General features: G+C 34.4%; 1 protein-coding gene across 1 annotated transcript; it reads left to right on the top strand.

The window, feature by feature from the left end:
• Positions 1 to 6,915: 6,915 nt before the first annotated feature.
• Positions 6,916 to 25,002, top strand: CUNH11orf58 (chromosome unknown C11orf58 homolog). The gene is made up of 5 exons (XM_090263649.1): positions 6,916 to 7,137; positions 12,249 to 12,332; positions 14,828 to 14,888; positions 17,039 to 17,148; positions 22,810 to 25,002. Exons 1-5 carry the CDS (start codon positions 7,075 to 7,077, stop codon positions 23,044 to 23,046), a joined length of 555 nt encoding a protein of 184 aa, XP_090119775.1. The 5' UTR covers positions 6,916 to 7,074; the 3' UTR covers positions 23,047 to 25,002.

Below are 25,002 nucleotides of genomic sequence, written 5' to 3'. Positions count from 1 at the left end.
GAGACTTGGAATTCCCTCTACAATATTGTGTTTTATAATGCTAAAAGGACAAAAACTACAATCACTGAATGTCAGTCATTCATTCCTCCATTTCAGTTACAATAAAATAATGAATAAATCATAAAAAAAGGGAAGAAAGTCACACTTGGCTTTTTGGTGAAGAACTTCATAAGAATTAGCAATCCATGTCCTTTGAACATTTTTTAAAACTTACTCTTTATAAAGACAGATATAAAACATGTATTCCACCAAATACTATATTAAAAACAATATTCTCAATGCACATTGCCTCTTTTTTATTTTTTGAAACTTGTTGGTAAACAAGTTTAGGAGCAACAAAGTCAAGAGATGTTGATTCCTCCTAGAAGTGCACCTACATTTGAGATATTAGCAATTCACAAGATTCAAGGTTATAGCCCTGAGAAGTGTAGCTCAGTTGCTTGGGCATCATCCCGTGCACAGAAAAGTCACCGGTCCAATTCCCAGTCAGAGCATATCCCTTCCTTGTGTGTGGGGGGGAGGGGGGAGTCGGGGGGGGGGGGGGCGGGGAGTGAGTGGCGTGCAAGAGGCAACTGACAGGTGTTTCTTTCACAAATTGATGTTTATCTCCCTCTTGTTCTCTCTCCCTTCCCCTCTCTCTAATAATAAATAAATAAAATGTTTTTAAAAAGATTTAAGATTATATATAACCTTTTATTCTCTTTCAGACTGATTTCTCTCTAAGAAGCAGCTGTTCTTCTGGTTCAGATATTTAAAATAAGCTATGGTCTCATCCTTTATATTTGGTCTTTTCCTGTTTAATTTCTTTTTTAAACTATTTTGTCTGGGAGGAAGGAGAGTTCTAAGAAAAGCTCTCATAGCAGGTTCAAAACTATAAAAGCCATTTCAAGCTCCAGACATTTGTAGCCTTTATTTCTTTGGTCCTTGAAAGGGCTCTTTAAATGTTAACAGCTAGGATAGGACTGCTTTCCTATACTGATATTCCAGGCTTCATTTCCTTTGTAGTCTTGGATTCTTCCCCACCCTCAACACCCCGATCCCCCGCCCCCAGTAATCCCCATGTCAGCTTCTTTTTTGAAACAAAACAAACAAAAACAGTAAGAAAAAGAAATATTTAACTCATCATGCTGTGTGTACAGACAGACTTTTAAGATCACATACAGAGTGCTTACATCTTGTAATTTAGAGTATTAAAACTTTTTTGCTTTAATTTCTTCTATATTTGGTGATTTCATATGCCTACTCAATATGCTTTCTTTTAAAAAATGACACGTCACCTGCAAAGTTATTAGAGCTTAAATAGCTAACGAGAACCTTTGTAATCTTCCTCTCCGTAGAAATGCTGAAATACAATCTTCAAAAGCTAATGTCAAAAAGGTGTTCTTTATATATTCAAGTTAAAAAAGAGGCTTAAGTCAATACAAAATACAATATTATTCTGTTTTATAGAAAAATCACACACACAAAAATAAGTCTGAAGCACTGTATTTCAATGTCTTAACAGTGATTATTTCTAGACAGTGAGATCACATGTTTTTATATTTTAATTTTCTCCTTGCTTAAGTACACATGCATTGTTTGTGATAGGGAAAATATTACTCAGTTTAAAAAATAAGTGCTGTTTTATTACTTTTCAGCACATCATATAGGTACTTCTTAAAATATCTATATATATCTTACATTTAATTATTTTATGTGCATTATATAAGTAGATAAAAATTCTAAAGAATAATTTCCAAAATCATAAAATCATGACTCTCATATAAATATAAAAAGTAGTCAAAATGTTGTGTCAGAGATTTTAACTTTTAACTAAATTGGAAACTAGAAAGAAGTGAAAACCAATACATAACAGAATTTGATTTAGAGAAATTCATATTCTTACTGCACAAAATACATTCGCATTGCTATGGGCAGAAAGCATTTACATTGTTTTCAGTTTTCTACAGTTTAACTTTTATACCTACAGAGTTGTAAAATAGCCTAATCAAAGATGATTAAAATTGCACACTCATTTAGAATGTCCCTAGACATTCAGCACTCCCTTGAAAGGAAACCCAGCAATCATTTCTGTCCATTTCCAAATCATTGATAAATGTTTCAATATACTTCATTAATTAGTAAACTAAACTAAAATGGTCACGATTAAAATTTAAATTCCTGGAATGCAAAAAACATAGTGTTTTGTTGTTGCTGTTGTTTTTGTTTTGTTTTTAAAGGAGGCAGGGAAAAAAGAGGAAGAGAAATATCGATGTGGAAGAGAAACAGTGATCCATTGCTTTCCATACGTGCCCAGACCTGGGACTTAGTCAGCAACCCAGGCCTGTGCCCTGACCGGGAATTGATCTTGCAACATTTGGGTTTGCAGAGATGACACGCAACCAACTGAGTCACACCAGCCAGGGCTATACGTACTATCTTTTTTAATGTATCCCCTGGAGATGTTTAGAAAGTACTCTCAATTTAATATATCACAGGTATATCACAAAATATTTGGGGTAGTGCAAACATTAGAAACTTCAGACCAGTTTAAATGATAAAACATTAGTAAATTATAAAACATTATGAAATATTGTTATACGAAATAGAAAAACTGTATAAAGAAAATATGAGTAATTTATATGTATGTAATATAAAAATCACAATCACAAACACAAATGTCCATACAAAAACAAGCTGTCAAACAAAGCATGAATGCCCTGGCTGAGTGGATCAGTTTGTTGGACCAAAGGTTGTGAGTTTGATTCCCAGTCAGGGCACATGCTTATAGGATATAGGTTCGAAGGTTAGGTCCCCATCCAGGCATGTACTAACCCTGGTCTAGGAATGTAGGAAAGCAACCAATCAATATTTCTCTCTCAAATTGTTCTTTCTTTCTTCCCCTTCCTCTCTCTCTAAAAGCAATGAAAAAATGTCCTCAGGTGAGAATTAAAAGGGTAAAAAATCCATAATCAACTCTGAGTTTTTCCATCAGTAACTGTACTAAAGTTGAGAAAATTTTAAGGGAGAAAAAAATCTTAAAACTGAGAAAATTTCATCTACTGAACTAAATTCCCTTTCAACAAAGAAATTATCATCATCTGGATTTTACAATGGAACATCTAAATTCAAATCATAGAAGCATAGCCTGATGAAGAAACTTAGGCCCAAATAATTTCTATGACTCTCCAAGATCACACAATTACTTAGCTATTCAACAATACTCACTAGTGTAAAAATTCTAACTCACAGTATCTTATGTTACATAAAACTGGATTATATACATAAAAGTATTTTAAGAATTACTGGACATAGTTATGAATGAACTGATTAATTATTAGACACTAACACATTAAGGGAATCCTTGATATTTTTAGATTATTGTCTTGAAAGAGAATACTCCTTCCTTGAAACTAAGCATCCCGAATTTGCAGGAAATGGATTATTCCCAAGTCTTCACTCAATAAACATCATGTATACCATGTATGAATTAACTCTACATGTAGGAGCATAACATAGTGATTAAAAGCATAAATATATAGAGCTAAACCAGGCCACTAACTCCACTATATTTAGATGTGTAATCTTAAGCTAATTACTTAATCTGTATATGCCGCAATTTTCCTGATCTGTAAAATTAGATAATAATAAGACCTACCTGCGTGAAGATTATACACATTAAGAAATGTAAAATTTCTGACCCATCACAGTCCTAGTGAATCAAAAATTCTGGGATAGGGTCCAACAATTTAAGCTTTCACAAAAAGTCTTCCAGGTGATTCTGACATGCCCTAAAGTTTGAGAATTATTGGTGCAAATTAATAAGATTTTCTCTTCCTCTCTTGATGTATATATAGCCATTAGTATAGTTGGTGTTTTACATACCTCATCTTCTGTCACAAAACTACTCTATTTTCCCCTTGCCTTCAATGACACTTAACTTTTCTTGTTCTATTTCCACATCTATCTTTTAATCTCAGGCTCTTCTTCCTCATTCTATCCTTAAATGTTTTTTTCTTCCCTTTTCTCTCCTTTCCTTTTCTTCTCCACGTATGTCCCTTTTACATGACTGATCACTGTAATCCTTGAGATAAGGGATTATACATTATTTAGTCTGTTTTTTTCTCAAATTTAGCACTAACACATACTAAGCACTCTATACAAATGTTGAGTTATATATTTACAGCAGAAAGTGCATAGGTTTTTGGAGTTGGACAGATTTAAAGAATGAATCATAGCTTAGCTACTCGCCCATTAGCTATATGATTATGGGCAAGTATTTAACTTAAGCTTCATTATCTATAAAAATAAAAAATTTTGCAAATTATTGTGAAGTTTTGAGATCAATTAAAAAGCACCTATCAAAGTATATGGGGCATAGTGATGTTAAATAATTAATAGTTACAATTATGGCTCCAGAAATTTTACTTTTAGTATCAGTAGCAGGCTTTTTTGTACAGAACATACTCATCAGAGCTTTTATATCTTCTTTAGATTTGTTAACTATGCCCAGTTATGACTATCCTTGGTTGAAGGAATATTAATATATGCACTCAGTAAACACACATGCCTATTACATGCTAAGCACTAGGTATATAAAAAATAAGGAAGGATGGTCTCTACTCTCAGGAAACAATTTCAAAGTTCTATAGCAACATGGTCTCCTCTCCTTGTTTTTATTTCCCAAGAAAGGACATCGGTGAGTTTCTGGACCTTATTTGAGATACCACTCTGTTATATTTTTCATACATCCTATATTAATTCAAAAAAATTATTAACTACTCCATGTCAGGTATTGTGCTAGAAGATATAAAAATGAAAAATAAAGATGAAACGGTCCCTATCCTGAAAAAATTATTTCAGCATTCCAGCTGGTACAGAGTAACTTCTTGTTTTTACAAAATACGCTTTAAAAGAAGAGTATTATCGAGTTTCTATGCCATATATGCAATTCTATTACACAGTATAATTTCATCCTTACCTATAGCCTTTTGTATATGAAACCTGGTAAAATATGATTATCAAGTTTTTATTATCTCCTATGTTATTTTTTGGCTTGTGATCTTGTTTTATGATAACTTGAAGATTTAGCCTTACAGGTGCCAACAATTCTGGTGAAGAAATAAAAGACAGATTACCAGCTCAGTAAGTGTTTCTAGACTTTCGCTAGTTAAAGTTAAAATGATTTAGCAACTACTAGCCTTATCGATTGTCCTTTTTTATTTCAGAATTCTTTTAGCAATCTAAACTACCTATTCAGGCATCCCATTTGTTTATTGGTAATAAAGCTAAGAGTTTTATATATTGTACATTAATAGTCTGTCAAACCCTTTGGAAAACTGTAACTTAACTGTAATTTCATTGTATCTATATTTACAGAACTTTTGTAGAATCAAAATTATAGGCAAAATATTTTAATTCAAAGTAAAGAGCAAGCAACCACTTCCAAAAGATACTTTTTCTCTTCATGGGTTTACTCTTCTCCATGATTTATGGTTTATTATTTTTCACAGAACTAATTGATTAAGGTGACTTTGCTTGGTGATAAAATTGACACTGATTTTTTTTTTTTCCATGTTATCCTAATTAGGATTGTTACCCTTTGTTTCCAAAATAAAGGAGCAGAATTTGGATATATGGCTGCCTAAAGAACTACATTCCACTGGTCAGTTTTATAACTGGTCAGTGATCGTCTGAAAACTAGGACAGTAATACTATTTCTACAGTCAGTCAAATTGCTGAGTTCAGGGGCCCATGGCGAAGCAGTTTCACAAGCTACTTCTAGTACCAAATGCACACTGTATCTGTACTGTCATCCCACTTACTGATTTTTGCTTTCAAAAAATATATATCAAAGTTTTTATCAAGGTCAGAAAGCTTCAGAATAAGTAAGGATAAGGATCCTGACAGAGAATTATGTTTGAAGGCAGCCGGGTTCAAGCCTGGTGTAAAATGCAGATACCTTGATACTCCAAGAATAAATATCCAACGTTCGAAGAAAACCTTTAGGTACAGTGGTTTCTGAGGAGATTGGTGCTTGCCGGGGAGATAATACGGGAAAAGACTGCTTTTAACGGGTACTGAATTTCCTTTTGGGGTGAAACAAATGTCTTGGAACTAGATCAAGGTGATGGTTGCACAACACTGTGAATGTACTAAATGCCACTTAATTGTACACTGTAAAATGGTTTATTTTGTGTTGTGATTTTCACCTCAATTAAAAAAAAAAAAAAGCGAATATGTTTTAAAAGAAAGCTCCCTCCTCACCCCTTTTCTGGTGAAGGCCCCCAAAGTGCAATGCCTGCCTTCCAGCAGCGAGGTCGGTTAGGGTCCCTCAGACTATGTGCAAAGCTTACAAAATTCCCTCAGGTGGTCCCTAATTTCAATAACAGCCAATAAAACTGGTACAACACCATACTGGGCTCATTTCAGTAAGAAAGAGAAAGCAAAAAATCCATCAGCATCTTCTAGAAAGCCGCACCGCCGATCATCTAGAAATCTCTACAAGCAATAGAGAACATCGGGACGGAAACGGTAGAAGCCATTTTTTTTTTTTTTTTTTTTTTAGGTTTTTGTCTTGGTAGGTTACTCATGAGGGTTCAATAAACCTTAAACATTAACTTAAACCTACGTGCTTAACTATAACGGATACATATGTCAATGGTGCAGCATCCCACAGTGAGAACTGGAAATCCAGTCTAAACCTCTTTTTGCGCCAATGAAGCTTTGCTGCAACGCTCACCGCCATACTCATCCGCGGGAAGGCTCACTTTATCAACCGGGGAAGGCGGAGCCTCAGAGAACACTCCCGCCACACTGTGCGAAGTATGCCGCTAGGCTTCCTGAGAATTGTAGTTTTAGTCAACACTTTGTCTTTTGCTCAGGCTGGTTTGGAGGCAGCCAGGAAACTACAATTCCCGGAGTGCCCCGGGGTGCCAAGCGGCTGCGGCGTGTCGACTGTGGCGGAGAAGGCCCAAGGGTCTGTGCGTTCTGGAGTGGCGCTACTTGGTCGGGTGGCAAGTTGCAGGCTGCTGGTGCTGCGGCTGAGACGAACAGCGAGTCGGTTTGGCATTTGCGGTCGGCGTCCCCGCAACGATGAGTGCTGCCAGGGAGTCCCATCCGCACGGGGTGAAGCGTTCGGCCTCCCCAGACGACGATGTAAATAACAATGGCGGAGTGGATAAGGGTTGAGGCCTACCAAAGGTTGGGTAGGCCAGAATGGGTGGGTGCAGAAAGAGGAAGCGCCGAGGTGGCCCGAAAAGAGTTGGGGTGGCGGGAGGCCCAGAGGAATGGGAGATGTCTACTTCCCTGCATTAGGGTCGGAAGGTTTGAAGAGGGCCACACGGAAAGAGATAAAGATCTGCGTAGGAACGGGGGTCGAGAAACAAAGTCTTGCATGGTGGGAAAGTGTAAGAGCGTAGTCAGGGGAACGTTGCCTCTTTGGGGGTTGATGAAGCCTCTTGGTCGAGCCTTTCTACTCAAGAAACGGCAAGACATTCCTTGTTTGTTTTAAGCTTAAAATGCTCCCGTGACAGTGTCAAGATGTTCGTGCAATTAGGGCAGATTTTCCGGCCGTGGTTATTTTTGCAGTGTACTGTTAAGAGTAAACTCAGGACAGTACTGAACGGAAAAATTGTACCAGGGGAGTACTTTGTTACTGGCGCAAGGTGGTGAGGTCTAAGACGTAAGAGATCTAGAAGCCCGTTTTGATGTCCGGTACCTCCCTTATCCCTCCTCCCTCTCCCCCCGCCCCCAGCATGTCATTTAAATAGCAAATCATTCATTTCTTAAAGCAACACATTAAATATTTACTGCTCTGCCAGATGTTGGAAATTTAAAGATGAATAAATGTGTATCATTCTAGGCCTTTATATATATTTGTCCCTGCTCTTTGCGCACTGTCATGGAAACTGCAGTAACCAGTAAACGTAAAACTAGGTCCTTCTTACCGTGGGTAAATAAATGCCATGGGAACGTTGATGGAAAATTTGGGGCAGGGAGGCACTGTAGGTCATCTTTAAGGATGATGAAGAACACCATCTGGTTTTCTTTTCGTTATTATTTAAAGCACTATCAACGTCTGGATGTATAGAGTTCTTTATTTCCTGTAATGCCATTCAGTACCTTTCATAATATCTTACTTTGTGAACCATAAAAGGCTCACTGAATACTACCAGTGCATCATTTGCAGCAAATGAGATGATGAAGTCCCACCTCTCTGGGTGGGAAGAAGGGTTAGGTCCAGAATAGTAAGGGTCTTTTAGTTTTGCAGAAAGATTAGTAATCAGTAAAGATTTGAGGATGAATAGTTATAGAGAGATATATTCATGCTGTCTGTTTCTTCCTACAACTGGTATTTAGAGCTTTTCTTGTTGATAGGATAATGCAGGACATGCTAGGAATTTATCTAGGTTTTTGAGTAACCTGGATGCCATTTTATAAGCTATTACATTGTTTTCCTCCTGGTTTTTAACTGTGACTTAATTGCTAGAGTGTTAGGCACCTGTTTTGCTAGACTCAGTGACATGCTCTTTTAGCTTGGTGACTTTCAACCAGTGTGCCGCAAGAAGCACACTGTGTGCTGCAAGAATTCTTGAAACATGTAAAACAAAAATGAGAACAGCCAAAACTATAGTTGTCTGGTGTGAATGAATCAAAATTATATCATTTCTTTTCTGTCAGATTGGCAAAAAATATATGTTTTGGTGTGCCACAGAATTTTAGTAATTAGTTTATGTGTGCCATGAGATGAAAAAGGTTGAAAATCACTGATTTATCCCTGATTGGCATGGTTCAGTGGGTTGGGCATCGTCCTGCAGAGCGAAAGACAACCAGTTGGATTCAGGTCAGGGCACACGCCGGGGTTGTAGGTCCTATCCCCGGTTGGGGGCGTCTGAGAGGCAACCAGTCAATGTTTCTCTCCCTCTCTCCCTTCACCTCTCACTGAAAATAAACAAAATCTTAAGAAAAAAGAAAATCGCTACCTTAGCTTGATAGAAAACTCTTGGTGATACTAAGTAACTTAATACAAAGTTAAAGGAATTATAAGTCTACAGCTTCTAATGGGATCAGTTTTAACTAGATGACCTTAAAGACCTTTTCCAATCATATAAGCATTCTCTTTGACGACAATAATTATAAATAGTTGCAAATACAAATTAGGACCTAGCACCATCACACACTCCCTAAAATTGATTATGTTGCAATACAGTAATCTACCCCTTGATAGTGATTTAAGTCAGTTTCTGTCATATGAATTTTATATATGTAAAACATTTTTAAATGTTTTTTAATAGACATATAAATTGTAGAATATCAGCTAATTGTATGTACTTGGTCAACAGTTTCTAATGAACATGCACTACATGTAAAAGGTTATTGAAGTTTTCTTTGCCCACTGACTTCACATGTTAATGAGGATTACAAAACATTTTAAAAGATATTAAAAGTAGAGATTAAATCATGGAGTTCAGCTTTAGGAAAATGCTAACAATGTTAGAAGTAAATTCTAAGAGTTACTATGGTATTACTGGTTTCATTGCTTTGATTGGAGTGGAGAAATGAAAGCTATCTTTTAGGGCGTGAGAGGAGTAGGGTGGTTGATTTTAGTCACAAGTGGAGAACCTCCAAGAGTGTATCAGGCACACGTGTGCTTTTCAGAATGTAGCACTTGGGCAAAGTATTTGCTGTTTTATCTAAGGTCTTTGAAAGGAAGAACCAGAAGGACTTAATGATTTTAAAAAAATTAGGATTATGAATAGTAAATGATAAGGTTATTTATATAAAGACATTGAAGACATTTGCTAATTTAATAAAGAGTCTGGAAAATTTTTGGTTTTTAGACAATGATTTTTAACCTAATTTTATATATTTTTATAACGAGTTCATAAACTACTTCCACATACTCAGTTTGATCATGTACAATATGATGTGGAAAGAGGAGAGGAAGCAAGTTCCTTAGCCTCTTTGCCTCAGTGTCCTTATTTATTAAATGGGCTCTTGACAGAATATAAGTGAAAGCAGTTTGTAAGTTGTAAAACACTTGAGTTTTTTTTTTTTTTTTTTTTTTTTAAACTAGTTTGAGACAGAAATAGTTAAGAACTAATTGGTCTGTGAAAAGATGAACTGTCAGATGAGAAGAAGCAGAAATTTGGAACTTAGGTAGACAAAATCACAAGAGCATATAAGCCCCCTACCAAAAAGAATTTAGAAGAGCTGAAAGTGGTTATCCAATGTAGTACAAATAGTTTTAACTTTCATATGCCCAGGTGAAAAATGACTGTTGTTATTTCTTTTATATTAGTGTTTTTTACAAATAATTTTTAGAATAAAGGGATAGTGAAGACCACTTTTATTAGAAATTCTAATATGAATATAATCATAGCAAACAAAATTTGTATTGCACATTTTCATGATAATTATACCCAAAATGACTAGGATCCTCTGAATACACCTAACGGCTTATCAGTTGTCATTTGTGAACCTAGAACATATAATTTCAGATTTCAAATCTGTTTCTAATAGATTTTAGCTTTAGTATGAAGTTACTCTAGTTCTTATATTTGCATCATCAAACTACAATCCTACTTGAACTATTTGAAATGTTTGATTGCTCATAATTTAGTTTTGGAAAGGGGGTTGTCTCCATAATTGTGAAACATTTTCATTTTTAGGTGATAAACTCAATTAGAATGATCAATCCAGTGAATGTTTTCATTTCTGCATTTCTCTCTACACACCTTTGTATACACACTTGCCTACATCATTTGTCCACTTAAAAACCGTATCAAGTAAGTTTTGGTGTACAAAGATCATACAAGATGAAATGAAACAGTCACCCATCTTTTTAGAAAAACAGGATGGTCCAGGCTATTGCAAAATATTGCAGGATGAAGTCCTTCTTGTTGAGTGACTCTGGATGAGAGTATTATATATATAGTCATTTTTTTTTTTTTTTCCTTTGTCTCATTGATTTCTGGGTTAGAGCAAAGTTTTCTTGTATTTCATCATTCAGAGATTTTTGCATATATAATTAATTTGCCATCACCAGTCATTTTCACCTGCTATTTGTCTAATAATTGTGAAATGCCTTCTGTCACTTCAGTTTTTTACCTATTTGCCATTGTGGGTAGAAATGAAAAAATTTGAATTATCAGCTGTGTCCAAAGAAAGCTAAAAGCAACCAACAGAGGAGTGATGTTTTCTTGAAAGATAGTGGAATACTTAGAACAACATGATGAAAAAACTCTTCTACCATTTTTCTATTTTCTTATTACTTTAGTCATTTTTAGCTTAGTTGATAATGATTAATGAGTTAAAATGAAGTAATTCTTACATTTGTTCAAGGTATAGGGAAATATATTATTAGGAATTCATAATAGTTTTTAGGTTTATAACAGGGTTCAATATTTGATATTGATTTGACTCATTTGATAATTACAAGATAGAATAAGTTATTTTGCTCTTAAGGGAAAAAATAAATTTTCTCTGTTCTTTGGAAGGCCTCGAAGAAAGAATGAAAGTCATAACATCAATGCTTACAAAAACTAGAACTGCTCAAAAAGAAACTGAAAAGCTAAAATTGGGTTAAGTAGACTGTAATGTTAAATTAACCTGAGTGATATGTAGAATATCACTAAAGCTAGAGTTTTTAACTTCAATTAACAACTTTTCCAGCCTTCTGAGTTTAGAGTGCTGGGTCCTCTCAGGTCCTCCTATAAGGCACTGTAGCAGTAGGTCTCAACCTGTGGTTGCCCACGTGAACAGCATCAGCATCACTTAGGAATTTGTTAGAAATGAAGTCCATGGACCCCACCTCAGACCTATTGAATCTGAAACGCCATAGAAACAAACTTTTGAGAACTAAGCTCTGGCTGCAGAAGAATTAATAGCTTCTGTCTTGAGGTCACAAAAGGAATAGATGCTCCTCCAGTGTCAACACATCCCAGTAAATCCATCATAAGTTGAAAATATTGTTAAGTCAAAAATGCAGACCTAACCTACCAAACATCATAGCTTAGTCTGGCCAGTTTCTACTGAATGGGTATCACTTTAACACAATCATAAAATTGGAAAATCTTAAGTTGAACAACAAGTTGGGGACTGGCTGTATATTTTAATTCAAATATAATACCTATGCTTAATTTTCTAAGGAAGAATGGGCCCTGTTTATAGTTAAAACTGACAGGAAAAACAAGATTTACTGGTAGACTTTAAATTTTTAAATTTATTATTAAGCAAAAAAATTAATGGGCTAATTTCTTTTCCAGCTTGGATCTAGCAATTGGGAGGCAGCAGACTTAGGTAATGAAGAAAGAAAACAAAAGTTCTTGAGACTTATGGGCGCAGGAAAGGTAAGCATCAGACCGCATGCATTTTTCTCTTTTCTGTGAAGATACATCTTTTGTGTTTGTTAAGTGAGAAGGACTGAATACATTTGTATTCCATTTTCCTGTTCTGCACGATTATTTTAGGCTTTGGGGACTATAGTTGACCAAACAGAGCACTTAAAATTTTTGCCATTTCTTAAGATTCTCATTGCAGTAGGTTTAGAGACTATAGAAAAAGTTTTTTTTTAGTTTGAGGGGACACCTGTGGAAGAAAGATTATGTTAAAGTTTATCATTTGCCATTTATTAGACTGATAATTTGATACAAGGTATTTCTGGACAGACCAGTTGGTAGGTCTTTCATATTTTATAGCTCCTTCCAGCCCTTGAAGCAATAAACCAAGGAAATAACCTTATCCCTGATTTTTCAAACGTGCATACATTTTTGTGAAATCCTTTTGATTAACATAATAGAAGATATAAAATATAGGTGGGAAAACATCACATATTGGAAAAGAGTCTTGTTCCTAGCAGTTCATTTTTATATGCAAATACAGTAATTTCTAGATATTTATTTTTATAAGCAAGCAAGTAAATTTATTTTTGTAACATTATCCCAATAACCTTCCTACAAATCTAATGTGAAAGAAATAGGAAAACTTTACTCTTCTAAAATCCTTAAAATGAGATTCTGCTTTTTGGTTTTGTTATTAGTATGGAAATATACTTGTACATTTTAGTTTTATCAATAATTATTGACCACCATATACTAGGTACTACACTAGGTCCTGGAGGGGTGGGGATTACATAGATCAGTAACACATGTTTAGAGCCACCATGTAATGGAGGAAACTGGATAATAACAATATAGAATTAGAATTTCTATGAGAGAGCTGTACATGTAGTGCTGTGGAATCAGCAGACAAGTGTACCTAACTCTGGCCTAGTTATACAAGAAACCTTTTCAGAAATAGAACTGATCTGAATCTGAAAGGATGAGGAGTTAGCCCAGACTACAGCAGTGGGGTTGAGGGTAAGGAGAGCATGCAAAACATGAAGACCTATACAAAGGAAGCATTTGTATACTTCATTAATCCAGCTTTTCCATAATTTGTAATTTGTCTTAGAAAGTAGTCTGAAGTTCACCTAGTTCATGCAGATAAAAGATTTGCTAAGGGTGTGTAACATATGTAATAGTTTAGGGGACATGCTGAACCTAATAGAATACCCTAACAAAATGTATGAAATTTAGCTACTGATAGTCATTTATATCAGTAAACCTAGAAACAGAGTAAACAGTTGAAAAGGAAATTTGGCTGCCAGTAACTGGGATGTTTAGCATACATTAAATTCTCTAGCAAGACAAAGATTGTAGATTTGATCTTTTATATATAGGCTGGTTAGATTTGTTCTGGCTTGTGGCCACAAAGTATATTCCTAATCCTAGCCAGCTACCATGAGTATTTTATCGGTCACAGAGGTAGAACTAGTAGAGAAAGTATGAATAGACCCTTGCAATACTATCATCCTAGAATAATTTGGTGCCGTTATGTATTCAGATCTTGTTAATGAGGTATCTTCTGCAATCTAAAGAAGCAGCATGTTGAATCATTGATTTACTTATGTGTTAATGTCACGTAAGGCAGTAAGCATTAATGCTTGAACCTTTTCGTAGTATCTTTGGGTATGGAGAATGTGTCTGTCATCTTTTCACAATAGAAAGGTTTGTTATTTACTATATCTTCACAGATTAAGATTGCTTTTCAAAGTCACTTTTAGTGAAAATCTCTTTAGGAAACTGAGTATAAATCATAAAGAGTAGATTGGAACTGATAAATTGAGAGTAATTATGTAGTCACGTCAGTTGATAACTTTGAATAAGATTTTATGTTTTATAGAACTAGCTTGTTTTATCTTTTTGACAATTTGAGATTGGGTGTTCATTATAGTCAAATACTAATGAGCTAACTATTTGAGTGTGATATGTCAGTAGTAATGATGATTTTCATTTTTTATATTTTAAAGATCTATCACTTTGTTTACTATAAGTCCGTTATTTCTTTTTTAGCTAGCTAAATAATCTCACTTGCTTTCTCTCCTTGTGATATGCCTGAGGCACCAGAAAGAGAAGGTGGGAGAGTTAAAGCAACTTATTAACAGTCCTTTTTAGGAGAGAACATGTTTAGATTGACTTAATTTTTTAGTTATTTATCCTTCGCATTTAAAATTTCAGCTTGATCTTTACATACTCTTTACTCCCTTCTTCAACTCTCTGTTTATTTGTATGTGTTTTAACGGCATTTACTACCTTCTAACATACTACAATTGACTTATTTTTTTGCCCCTTCCCATCCCTACCATTGCTAGAATGTAAATTCCGTAAAGACAGGGATCTTAATGTAATCTTGTTTCTTCACTGTATCCCAGAAACCTAGAATAGCATCTTGCATATAGTATGCGCTCAATAATTATGTTAAGTTAGTGGTCTCAAGTTCTAATACATTTCCTGCCTCCTTATAGAAAGAACATACTGGTCGTCTTGTTATAGGAGATCACAAATCAACATCTCACTTCCGAACAGGTAAGGAACTAAAATATAATTAAAGTGGAGGTGCTAAATTTGGAATATGGAATATTTGTACATATTGGGATATTCTGACTTCTGTGTATAATTGTGTTGATAATTAAAATATTAGAATTGGGAATGTATGTAGTATATATAAACATGTTACATATATCATGTAACAATTAGTATAGACTTTGGTTTTTAAAAGATTTGAGTATACATCTATATAACATTCTAACCAAGAAACTGACCCTTTTCTCTCTTCATTTTTACTGATTCACAACATATATTTTAATTATAGTGAGGTTCTGTGCCTTATCTTGCTAACTGTAATATGTATTGAATTTATATATTTTTTTATTTATAAATTACTTGGCATATGTTATAATCGGCATGTTATACTGGTTTATAGTTTATTCGCTGTTTCGCTCTGAAATCTTTGAAGAACATAAATTCATTGCAAAGCCTGAAGAAATTAACTTTTTAAAAAAATTGTTGGAGAAACCTTTTTAAATAAGAACTGAAAATGGGTTTGGATTTGAATTCAGTTTGCTGAAAAGTGAAGTTCTCTCTTATTTATTGGATTGGCCAAAAAGTCCATTTAGGTTTTTCTGTAAAGTAAAAGACACATTTTTCAGTTTCACCAATAACTTTATTGTTTGGATATTTTGAGTGTGTTAGCTAACTCCCATGTGGTTGAACATGGAGGCTTCTCAGTTAATGTCTGGATTTGATCACTATCAACTTCAAGTGGTCTACTGTACTGGGAAGCATTGTCCAGTGAGGAATCTCCAGCACGAAACTTCACATCTTCGCAAACCACTTTTGACACATTCGATCAAATCATAGCACCTTTTCCATACACTGCACAAATCTTTTTTGTGTTTCAGTTGTGTTTTTACCTTTCTTGAAATAATAAAACATAATATGCTGAAAATGTTGGATATTTTCTTTCATCTTCAATATTAAAATGACTACAGAAAAATTCACTAATTTTGATAAGTTTTTTTTTTTTTTTTTTTTTAATGCACACTGATATAACAGCTGTCACAATACAATCTAACAAAATTGTTTTGAATGAAGTTAAAAACAACCGAGCACTACTAGAGCCATTTTATGGAAAAAACCAAACGAACTTTTTGGCCAAGCCAATAAAATTGACCCTGATCACAGACATTAATAATAGCAGGGCCTAATGACCTTGGTATATTTAACAAAACTTTTAATTATTTAAATTTTTATACTGACCTGGAATATTTAGCACATTTTAGAAATTAATAGGTCTTTTCTGTTTCTGGTGTTAAATAATTTCAAATTGATTTTCATTGTTAAAAAAGGCTAAAAGAGTCCCTGAGCTTTGCAGAATGGAAGTGTATTTAACTGCTTTTTAAAACTGGGGGCTTTATGATTAGTAATAACGCGAAGCACCAACATTGATATTAAAATGTGAAATTCCTCTTACATTTACAAGAATGTCAGGCACAGAAAGCTTCATTTGTATTGGTAATGTCTAGTTCTTGCATGGTAAGTTTGTAGGTGGTTTAGTTTTCTGCATCATAACTACATACAACAGCCTGTATGTAAAAATATATGTAAAATGTTTCATGATAAAAAAGTTTATGTTGCTTCAGTAAACTGATATGCAAAGAAAGGCATGAAGAAGAACCATTACAATTAACCATTCTCTGACAGAATTGCATGTCTTACTTCTGTTAAAACACAGAAGGTTTTGTTTGGAGGGTTTTTTTGTGTCTGGAAGAAAACTTTCATTTTTAGAACAGTTACTAGACTATAAATAAGCTAAAACATATAATAACCAGAGTTCTTAGTAATTAATACTTAAGAATGTCTCAGGTACTTCTTGCTGAGTCTCTTGTGTCTGGTGTGATTTATCACATGAAAAAATAAGCTTTTTATCTTGTATTAACTTTTGTAGTTCAAAGTGTTGGTTATTAAAGAAGTAATCATAAATACATATGTCAGTTATTTTATGTTCATTACGTCCTGTGGTATAGAAACATATCCACAAAATTAATTGTAAAATTAGTCACAGTTTGAGAAATCAGCCCTGATTATAATAGCATCTGTATTATGGGTCTTTTTTGTGTAATCAAATATTTTTATTAATTTGACTGAAACATAACCAAAGTACACTGGACATGCAGGGGAAGAAGACAAGAAAATTAATGAAGAACTGGAGTCGCAATATCAGCAAAGTATGGACAGTAAATTGTCAGGAAGATATCGACGGCATTGTGGACTTGGCTTCAGTGAGGTAGTAATTAATATATTTTCATTAAATGGGAAGATAATTTTCAATTTGATATAATTTTTACAGTTACTTAAAATATTTTTACAAGCCCAACTAGTCTTTGTAGGTAACAAGAAAAGATATTTTTGAGAGATTTATAGATAAATTTTCTGATAAGAGCTTATGTAAATTCTGCTTAGATAATCACCAGGGCACTTTTTTTTTCCCATTACAGTTGACATAAAATATTATTAGATTCAGGTGTACAAAGCAATTAGACAATTATATACCTTCTAAAGTGATCACAATAAGTATAGTACCTATCTGGCACCATACACAGTAATTACAATATTACTGACTATATTCCCTATGCTCTATTGTACATCCCCATGACTATTTTTATAACTGGCAATTTGTACTTCTTAATCCTTATCATGTTTTATACCCATCCTCCCATCTGGCAACCATCAGTTTGTTCTCTATTAGTGAATTTGTTTCTGTTTTGTTTGTTCACTTATTTTGTTTTTCAGATTCCACATATAATTGAAATCATATGGCATTTGTCTTTTTCTGGCTTATTTCACTTAGTTTAATAACTTCTAGATCCTTCCATGTTGTGGCAAATGGCAAGATTTCATTTTTATTTTAAATGGCTGAATAATACTCCATTGTGTATATGAACCACATCTTTATCCATTTGTCTGTTGTTGGACACCAAGGTTGCTTACGTATCTTGGCTACTGTAAATAATGCTGCAGTGAAAATAGGGGTGCGGTGCATATATATCTTTTCAAGTTAATGTTTTGGATTTCTTCAGATAAATACCCAACCCAAAAGTAGAATTGATGGATCATATGGTAGTTCTATTTTTAATTTTTTGAGGAACCTCCATACTGTTTTCCATAGATGGCTGCACCAATTTGCCACCCATCAACAGTGTATGGGGTTTTCTTTTCTCTGTATCTTCACCAACACTTGCTGTTTGTTGCTTTATTGATGATGCATTCTGTCAGGTGTAAAGTGATATCTCATTGTTATTTTATTTATTTAATGTTAAAGATTTTATTTAGAGGGGAAGGAAGAGAGAAAGAGAAACATCATTGTGTGGTTGCCTCTTGTGCACCCCCAACTAGGGACCTGGTCTGCAACCCAGACATGTGCCCTGACTGGGAATCGAACCAGCAACACTGGTTCTCAGGCCAGCGCTCAATCCACTGGGCTACACCAGCCAGGGCTTCGTTGTTATTTTAATTTGCATTTCCTTGATGATAAGTGATGCCGAGTATTTTTTCAGGTCTCTTGTCCACTGTATGTCCTCTTTGAACATATGTTTATTCACGTCCTCTGCCCATTTTTTAATCACATGTTTTTTTTTGTGTTAAGTTTTATGGGTTCCTTACCCATAATATTTTGGATATTAACCCTCTTATCGGATGTATCATTGGCAAATATTTTTCATTCAGTAGGTTGTTCTTTTGTTGGCACGTTCTTTCACTGTGCAAATATTTTTTAGTTTGATGTAAACCCATTTCTTTCTTTCTTTTTTTTTTCCTTTGCGCAAGGAGACATATCCAGAAGCATATTGCTAAGAGCAGTGTCAAAGAGATTACTGCCTATTTCTTTTATGGTTTCAGGTCTTATATTTAAGTCCTTAATCCATTTTGAGTTTATTTTTGTATATGGTGTAAGAAAGTGGTCTACTTTCATTGTTTTTATTTATTTATTTATGTGTCCAGTTTTCCCAACACCATTTATTGAAGAGACTATCTTTACCCCATTGTATAGTCCCACCTCCTTTGTCATCGATTAATAGATCATGATAGACGTCAGTTTATTTCTGGGATCTCTATTCTGTTCCATGGATATGTTTGTTTCTATGCCAGTGCCTTGCTGTTTTGATTACTACAGCATGATACCTCCAACTTTGTTCTTTTTCTCAGTATGCTTTGGCTGTGCAGGTTCTTTTGTCTTACCATATAATTTTAAGATTATTTGTTCTCTTGGTTGCTTTGGCTAGTATGGCTATTTTAATGATGTTACTTCTTTCAATCCATGAGTATGGTATAGCCTTCCATTTATTTGTCTTCAGTTTCTTTCAGCAGTGTTTTATTGTTTTCTTAGCACAGGTTGTTACATACTTGGTTACATTTATTTCTAGGTATTTTATTCTTTTTGATGCAGTTGTAAATGGGATTGTTTTCTTTTTCTAGTAGTTCATTATTGGTGTATAAAAAGGCAATTGTTTCTGATTATTAATTTTGTATCCTGTTACTTTACTGAGATCATTTATTCTAATAGTTTTTTGGTGGAGACTTTAGGATACTCTATATAGTGTTTATCTGCAAATGAGAGTTTTACTTCTTTTCAGATTTGGATGGAAATTTTGTGTCTCTCTTTGTCTGAATACTGTGGCCAGGATTTCCAGTACTATGTCAAACAAAATTGAAGCTAGTAGACATCCTTGTCTTCCTCCGTTCTTAAAGGAAAAGCTTTCACTTTTCAAAATTGAGTATGTTTGCTGTGGCTATGTCATATATAGTCTTTATATTAATGATGAGTTATCTTTACTCAGGTTGCTGAGAGTTTGTATCACAAATGGATGTTGGATTTTGTCAGATGCTTTGTCTGCATCTGTTGATAAAATCACATCATTTTTGTCTTTCATTTTGTTTATCTGGTGTATCACATTAATTGATTTGCAGATATTGAACCAACATTGCATCCCTGGAATAAAATCCCACTTGATAGTGGTATGAGCTTTTGAATGTATTGTTGAATTCAGTTTGCTATTTTTGTTGAAGATTTTTGTGTCTATGTTCATCAGGGATATTGGCCTGTAATATTCTGTTCTTATAGTGTCTCTAGTTTTGGTGTCAGGGTAATGCTGCCCTTGTAAAATAAGTTTGGGAGCTTTCCTTTCTCTTCTTTTTTTTTTTTTTTTTTTTTGGAACAGTTTGAGAAGAATAGATATTTTTTAAAATCATTTTTTAAATTGTTATTCTATTACAGTTGTCCCAACTTTCCTCGCTTTGCCCTCCTCTGCCCATCCCACCTCCTGCTCCTGCAGTCAATTCCCACACTGTTGTCCATGTCCGGAAGAATAGATGTTCACCTCTGACGCCATTCGGTCCAGGACTTTTGTTTTTTGGGAGTGTTTTGATTACTAATTCCATTTCATTATTAGTAATTGGTCTGGTACCAGTTTTATCTTTTCAGAGAACCAGCTCTTTATTGATTTTTTTTTTTTAGACTATTTCTGTTATTTCCACTGATTTTTATTCCTTCCTTCTACTCACTTTGGGCTTTGTTCTTTTTTCTAGTTCCTTTGGGTATAAAGTTAGTTTATTTGAGCTTTTCTTATTTATTGAGGTAGACCTGTATTGCTATGAATTTCCCTCTTAGAACTACAATACTCTTTGGCTGTGGTTCCTTGAGTCATGTTTTTGTTTTTATTTGCATAGATTTTTAATTTCTTGATCTCATTGTTAACCCATTCTTTAGTAGCATGTTGTTTAGTCTCCATGTGTTTTTGTTGTTCCATTTTCTTCTTATAATTTCTAGTTCCATATTATTGAATTTGGAGAAGATGCTTGATATGATTTCAGTCTTCTTAAATTTATTGTGACTTATTTTGTGGCCTAACATGTGGTTTGTCCTGGAAAATGCTTCTCGTGCTGCTTTTGGGTGAAATGCTCTAAATATATCAATTAAATCCACGTAGTTTAATGTGTTGTTTAAGGCCGCTGTCTCCTTGTTGATTTTCTGTCTGGATGGTTTATCCGACAATGTCAGTGGGGTGTTATCGTTCCCCTTTATGTCTGTCAACAATTGCCTCATCTATTTAAGTTTTTCTCTGTTGGGTATGTAGATGTTTACAAGAGTTATATCATCTTGTTGGATTGATCCTTTCATCATCATGGTATGCCCTTCTTTGTCTTTTTTTTTTCCCTTCAAAGATTTTTTTATTTTATTTTTAGAGAGAGGGGAAGGAAGGGAGAAAGACACATCAATGTGTAAGAAAAACGGGCTGGTTCACAGGCTGGCACTCAATTCACTGAGCCACACCAGTCAGGGCCCTTCTTTGTCTTTTGATACGACCTTTGATTTAAAGTCTATTTTGTTTGATATAAATATTGCTCCCCAGCTTTTTCTTTTTCTTTTTTTTTTTTTTTTTTCATTTCTATTACATATCTTTTTTTATTACTTTCGGTCTGTGTGTTTCTCTCAGTCTGAAGTGGATCTCTTGTTGATAGCATATAGACAGGTGTTATTTTTTTATCCATTCAGCCATCTTATGTTTAGAGATAGGGGAAGGGAGGGATAAAAAGAGGGACTGAAACATCGATGGGTTGGCTCTCACATGCTCCCAACTGGGGACCTGGGCCACATCCAGCCATGTGCACTGTCTGGGATTTGAACCAGTGACCTTTTTTAGTTTTGCAGGACAACACTCAACCCACTGAGCCACACCAGTCAGGACTCTTGTATGTTGATGAATTTATGTGGTGTTATGTTTGGATTCTTTTTATTTCCTGTGTATCTCTTATAGGCTTTTAATTACCATGTACTTCATATATATTAAGCTATGTTTATAGCAGTCTTATTTTAAGTTGACAGTTAAGTTTAAACACGTCACTACATTTATTAATCACCCTCACCACCATATTTGTCTTTGTCATTATTTTTTTACTGTGTGTCTGTGTTTCCACAAACAACATTCAAGTTAAATGAAATATGTCATATCAGTACTGGTTTAGGAGCATTCTCTCAGTTGTTTCTTGAATCATCTTTCTTCATTTATAATTACTGGTTTATTTTACTCCAAAGTAATGTAATATGCAAAATATTGATAATGTAATATCCAAAACATTGGTTTCCACATTTCTGTGGATCAGCGGTTAACTAGCCTTATTTACTTTAAAAAAAAAAAAAAGTCTCACATTTTCAACAGAGTAGAGGGTGGGACACAGAGGTGACTGGTCCTCAAAGCATTTTTTTTTTTTTTTAATGAAGAGATCTATATTATTTTATCATTTTTAAAAATATTTTATTTTGAGGGAGAGAGAAAGAGAGGGAGAGAAACATCTATGTGTGGTTGCCTCTAGTGTGCCCCCAACTGGAGACCTGGCCCGCAACCCAGGCATGTGCCCTGACAGGGAACTGAACCATCGACCCTTTGGTTCGCAGGCGGACCTCAGTCCACTGAGCCACACCAGTCAGGGCAAAGCCTTTTCTTTTTTTATATATATATAATTTTATTTTATTGTTGTTCTATTACAGTTGTCCCAGTTTTTCCCCTGGTTGCTCTCCCCCTCCCCACGTGTGTGCTTCCCCACCCCTGTTCCCCAGTCAAGCCCCACTCTGTTGTCCATGTGCATGGGTCCTTTATACTTGATCCTTGATAGACCCTTCCCCTCCTTTCCCTGTTATCCCCCTACCCCTTCCTCTCTGGTCACTGTCAATTTGTTCCTTATTTCCATGTCTCTGGTTCTATTTTGCTCATTTGTTTGTTTCTTAAAACAAAGTACTACTCAAGTCCCATTATATAAAACTTACGGAGATACCTGAGTCCTCAGTTCTTCCCTTGAAAGATCATAGTACAGTCTTAAAAGTGTTAAATGGCTAGAAAATGGTTTTTTCTAGTTTTTCTACTTGACGATTGTCTATTTAAATTGGTGTTTTTAGGTAGAAGACCATGACGGAGAAGGTGATGTGGCTGGAGGAGACGACGACGATGATGATGACGATTCCCCTGACCCTGAAAGTCCAGATGACTCTGAAAGTGATTCAGAGTCAGAGAAAGAAGAATCTGCTGAGGAACTCCAGGCCACTGAGCACCCTGATGACGTGGAGGATCCCAAAAACAAAAAAGATGCAAAAAGCAACTATAAAATGATGTTTGTTAAATCCAGTGGTTCATAACTCCCAAACACTTAGTCTTTGTATTAAAAGTAAGCCTTATTGTTATAATGCACAGTGGAGGACTGCTTATAGAGCACAGACCTTTGTATTATAATTTTTAAAAAGGCCCTTTTAAGTAATTACAAAGAGTGTTTGCTTTCAGATGCCATGAATTACACTTTTATGGGCATGACTAAGATCATTTTTGTAAAGAGTATGAGTTGTATAAAATAAGAAATAAATACAATGCTCAATTTCCTTTCATATTAGCATCATCAAACCTCTAATCTCACCTTTTTACCCCTTCAAATAATTGTGGGGGAAACACTAGTTTTTGATTGCAGTAGCTTTTTTGTGTCTTCATATTTTTCTCTTATAAAAAGTTTACTGTGATGTGTTCATGAAAAAAAATATTATTCTTTGTTATAGTAGAACTATTCATAATGGATATTTCTACTGTCAATAACAATCTAAATTAATGTTGGCAAACGGTTAGGTACTTAGTTTACTCTTACTGATTCAGCTCTACTCTTGGACCAAAACAACATGAGAGCAAATACTTGTACATCTGTTAGGATGGCGTTAAACTGTCATACATTTGGAATGCTCTGATCCCAAGCAGTCTTTATATAATATGAATTACATTGAATGTTAGATTTTTTTTTTTATAATATTTGGTGAAGTTTTACAGAAGACATTATTTCTCCAATCAATTGGTCCTATCTATTTAGGAATATGTAAAAGTATTTTTGGGTTTTTTGCTTTTGTTTTTGTTTTTTTTTAGGTAATATGTGACCAAAGTTAATTTTCTTCCTAAGGCCGAAATAAAAAGAAAGCAGTTTCCCATATTTGGTTGTGATACCTTTATCCTCATTATCTAAAATTGAGGAACAGGCTTATTAAACAAGAATCTGAAACAAATTATCTTCACTTTATGTTAGTACTGTTACCTTCATTATCTAATTCCTAAAAAGTAGTATTGCTTTCTTATTTAATTGCTAGTTCTGCTAGATAAGATTAGAATCATCTGACTGTACATCACATTTATACAAGTTGCATTTATAGGCTAGTCAGTGAACTTCGAGTAATTGGATCCAAAATATTAATGTTTCTTAGTAACATGTTTGAAGGCTTGAATCAAACCTGTTTACTAAACTATTATACACTTAGATACTTAAGTATGTGTTTAATATGTTGGTTTTTAAAATTATCCCTGTGTCATTTTGGAAGTTTAGAATGTGTTAGAGGAGTGTAGCAACTACAACTAAAACAGGTGATTTCTGGTTTATGCAATCCATCCTGAAATATTTTTCATATTGGACCCCAACATTTCTTTTTTTTAATTCTCACATTGTTTAATAATAGGTGTTACCCAATACACAGGTTAGGGCAAAAGTAGGTTACAGTTGTTTGTGTGGAAAATAATACAGTAAATAATAAAACAAGAATAAACTCTCCCATGTACTTACAACTGTAAATCTACTTTTGCCCCCCCCCCTTATAGTTTAAATATTAATTGGGTAGTAGACAAGATATATGACATTAATGAAATTTGGTTTAAACAAGTTGGGCTTTATTGAACAAATTCCACTTTGGCTAGTGATTTTCAAATATGTAGTCTGTAGGGTTGTGTATTAAAACTAACTCGAGTAGAAAGTGAAGACTTATTAATGTTTAAGAGTGGAAGAGGGAGAGGTAAGTATTATGTTTTTAAAAGTATTTTCATCAATTTATTGTTTAGATACTAGGTTGTTTATACATCCCGGTTCTTATATGTAAACTAGAAAAGCCTTCTAAAATAACTGTACTGGACGACCGTTTTTCTTCATCTTCAAATAGAGAAATTCTCATTCTAATTAATTCATATATTAGTGTATATTAACATAATTTAGGATTGGAATAAATTTAAGTGTGTTGGTCCATTGGCTTCGTGTCCCAGCACCACATTAAACACCATGGTTATGTTTTAAGCATGAA

Source organism: Furipterus horrens, unplaced genomic scaffold (assembly GCF_987537825.1).
Source record: "Furipterus horrens unplaced genomic scaffold, mFurHor1.1.pri manual_scaffold_2, whole genome shotgun sequence".
Taxonomy (NCBI): domain Eukaryota; kingdom Metazoa; phylum Chordata; class Mammalia; order Chiroptera; family Furipteridae; genus Furipterus; species Furipterus horrens.
This window is presented reverse-complemented; position numbering and strand designations above follow the sequence as displayed.

Excerpts from the sequence above, each read along its gene's own strand:
- CUNH11orf58 (XM_090263649.1), top strand. The coding sequence starts at position 7,075 with ATGAGTGCTGCCAGGGAGTCCCATCCGCACGGGGTGAAGCGTTCGGCC. Across the intron at positions 12,333-14,827 it reads GACTTATGGGCGCAGGAAAG|AAAGAACATACTGGTCGTCT; the intron begins GTAAGCATCAGA and ends GCCTCCTTATAG. Across the intron at positions 17,149-22,809 it reads GTGGACTTGGCTTCAGTGAG|GTAGAAGACCATGACGGAGA; the intron begins GTAGTAATTAAT and ends TGGTGTTTTTAG.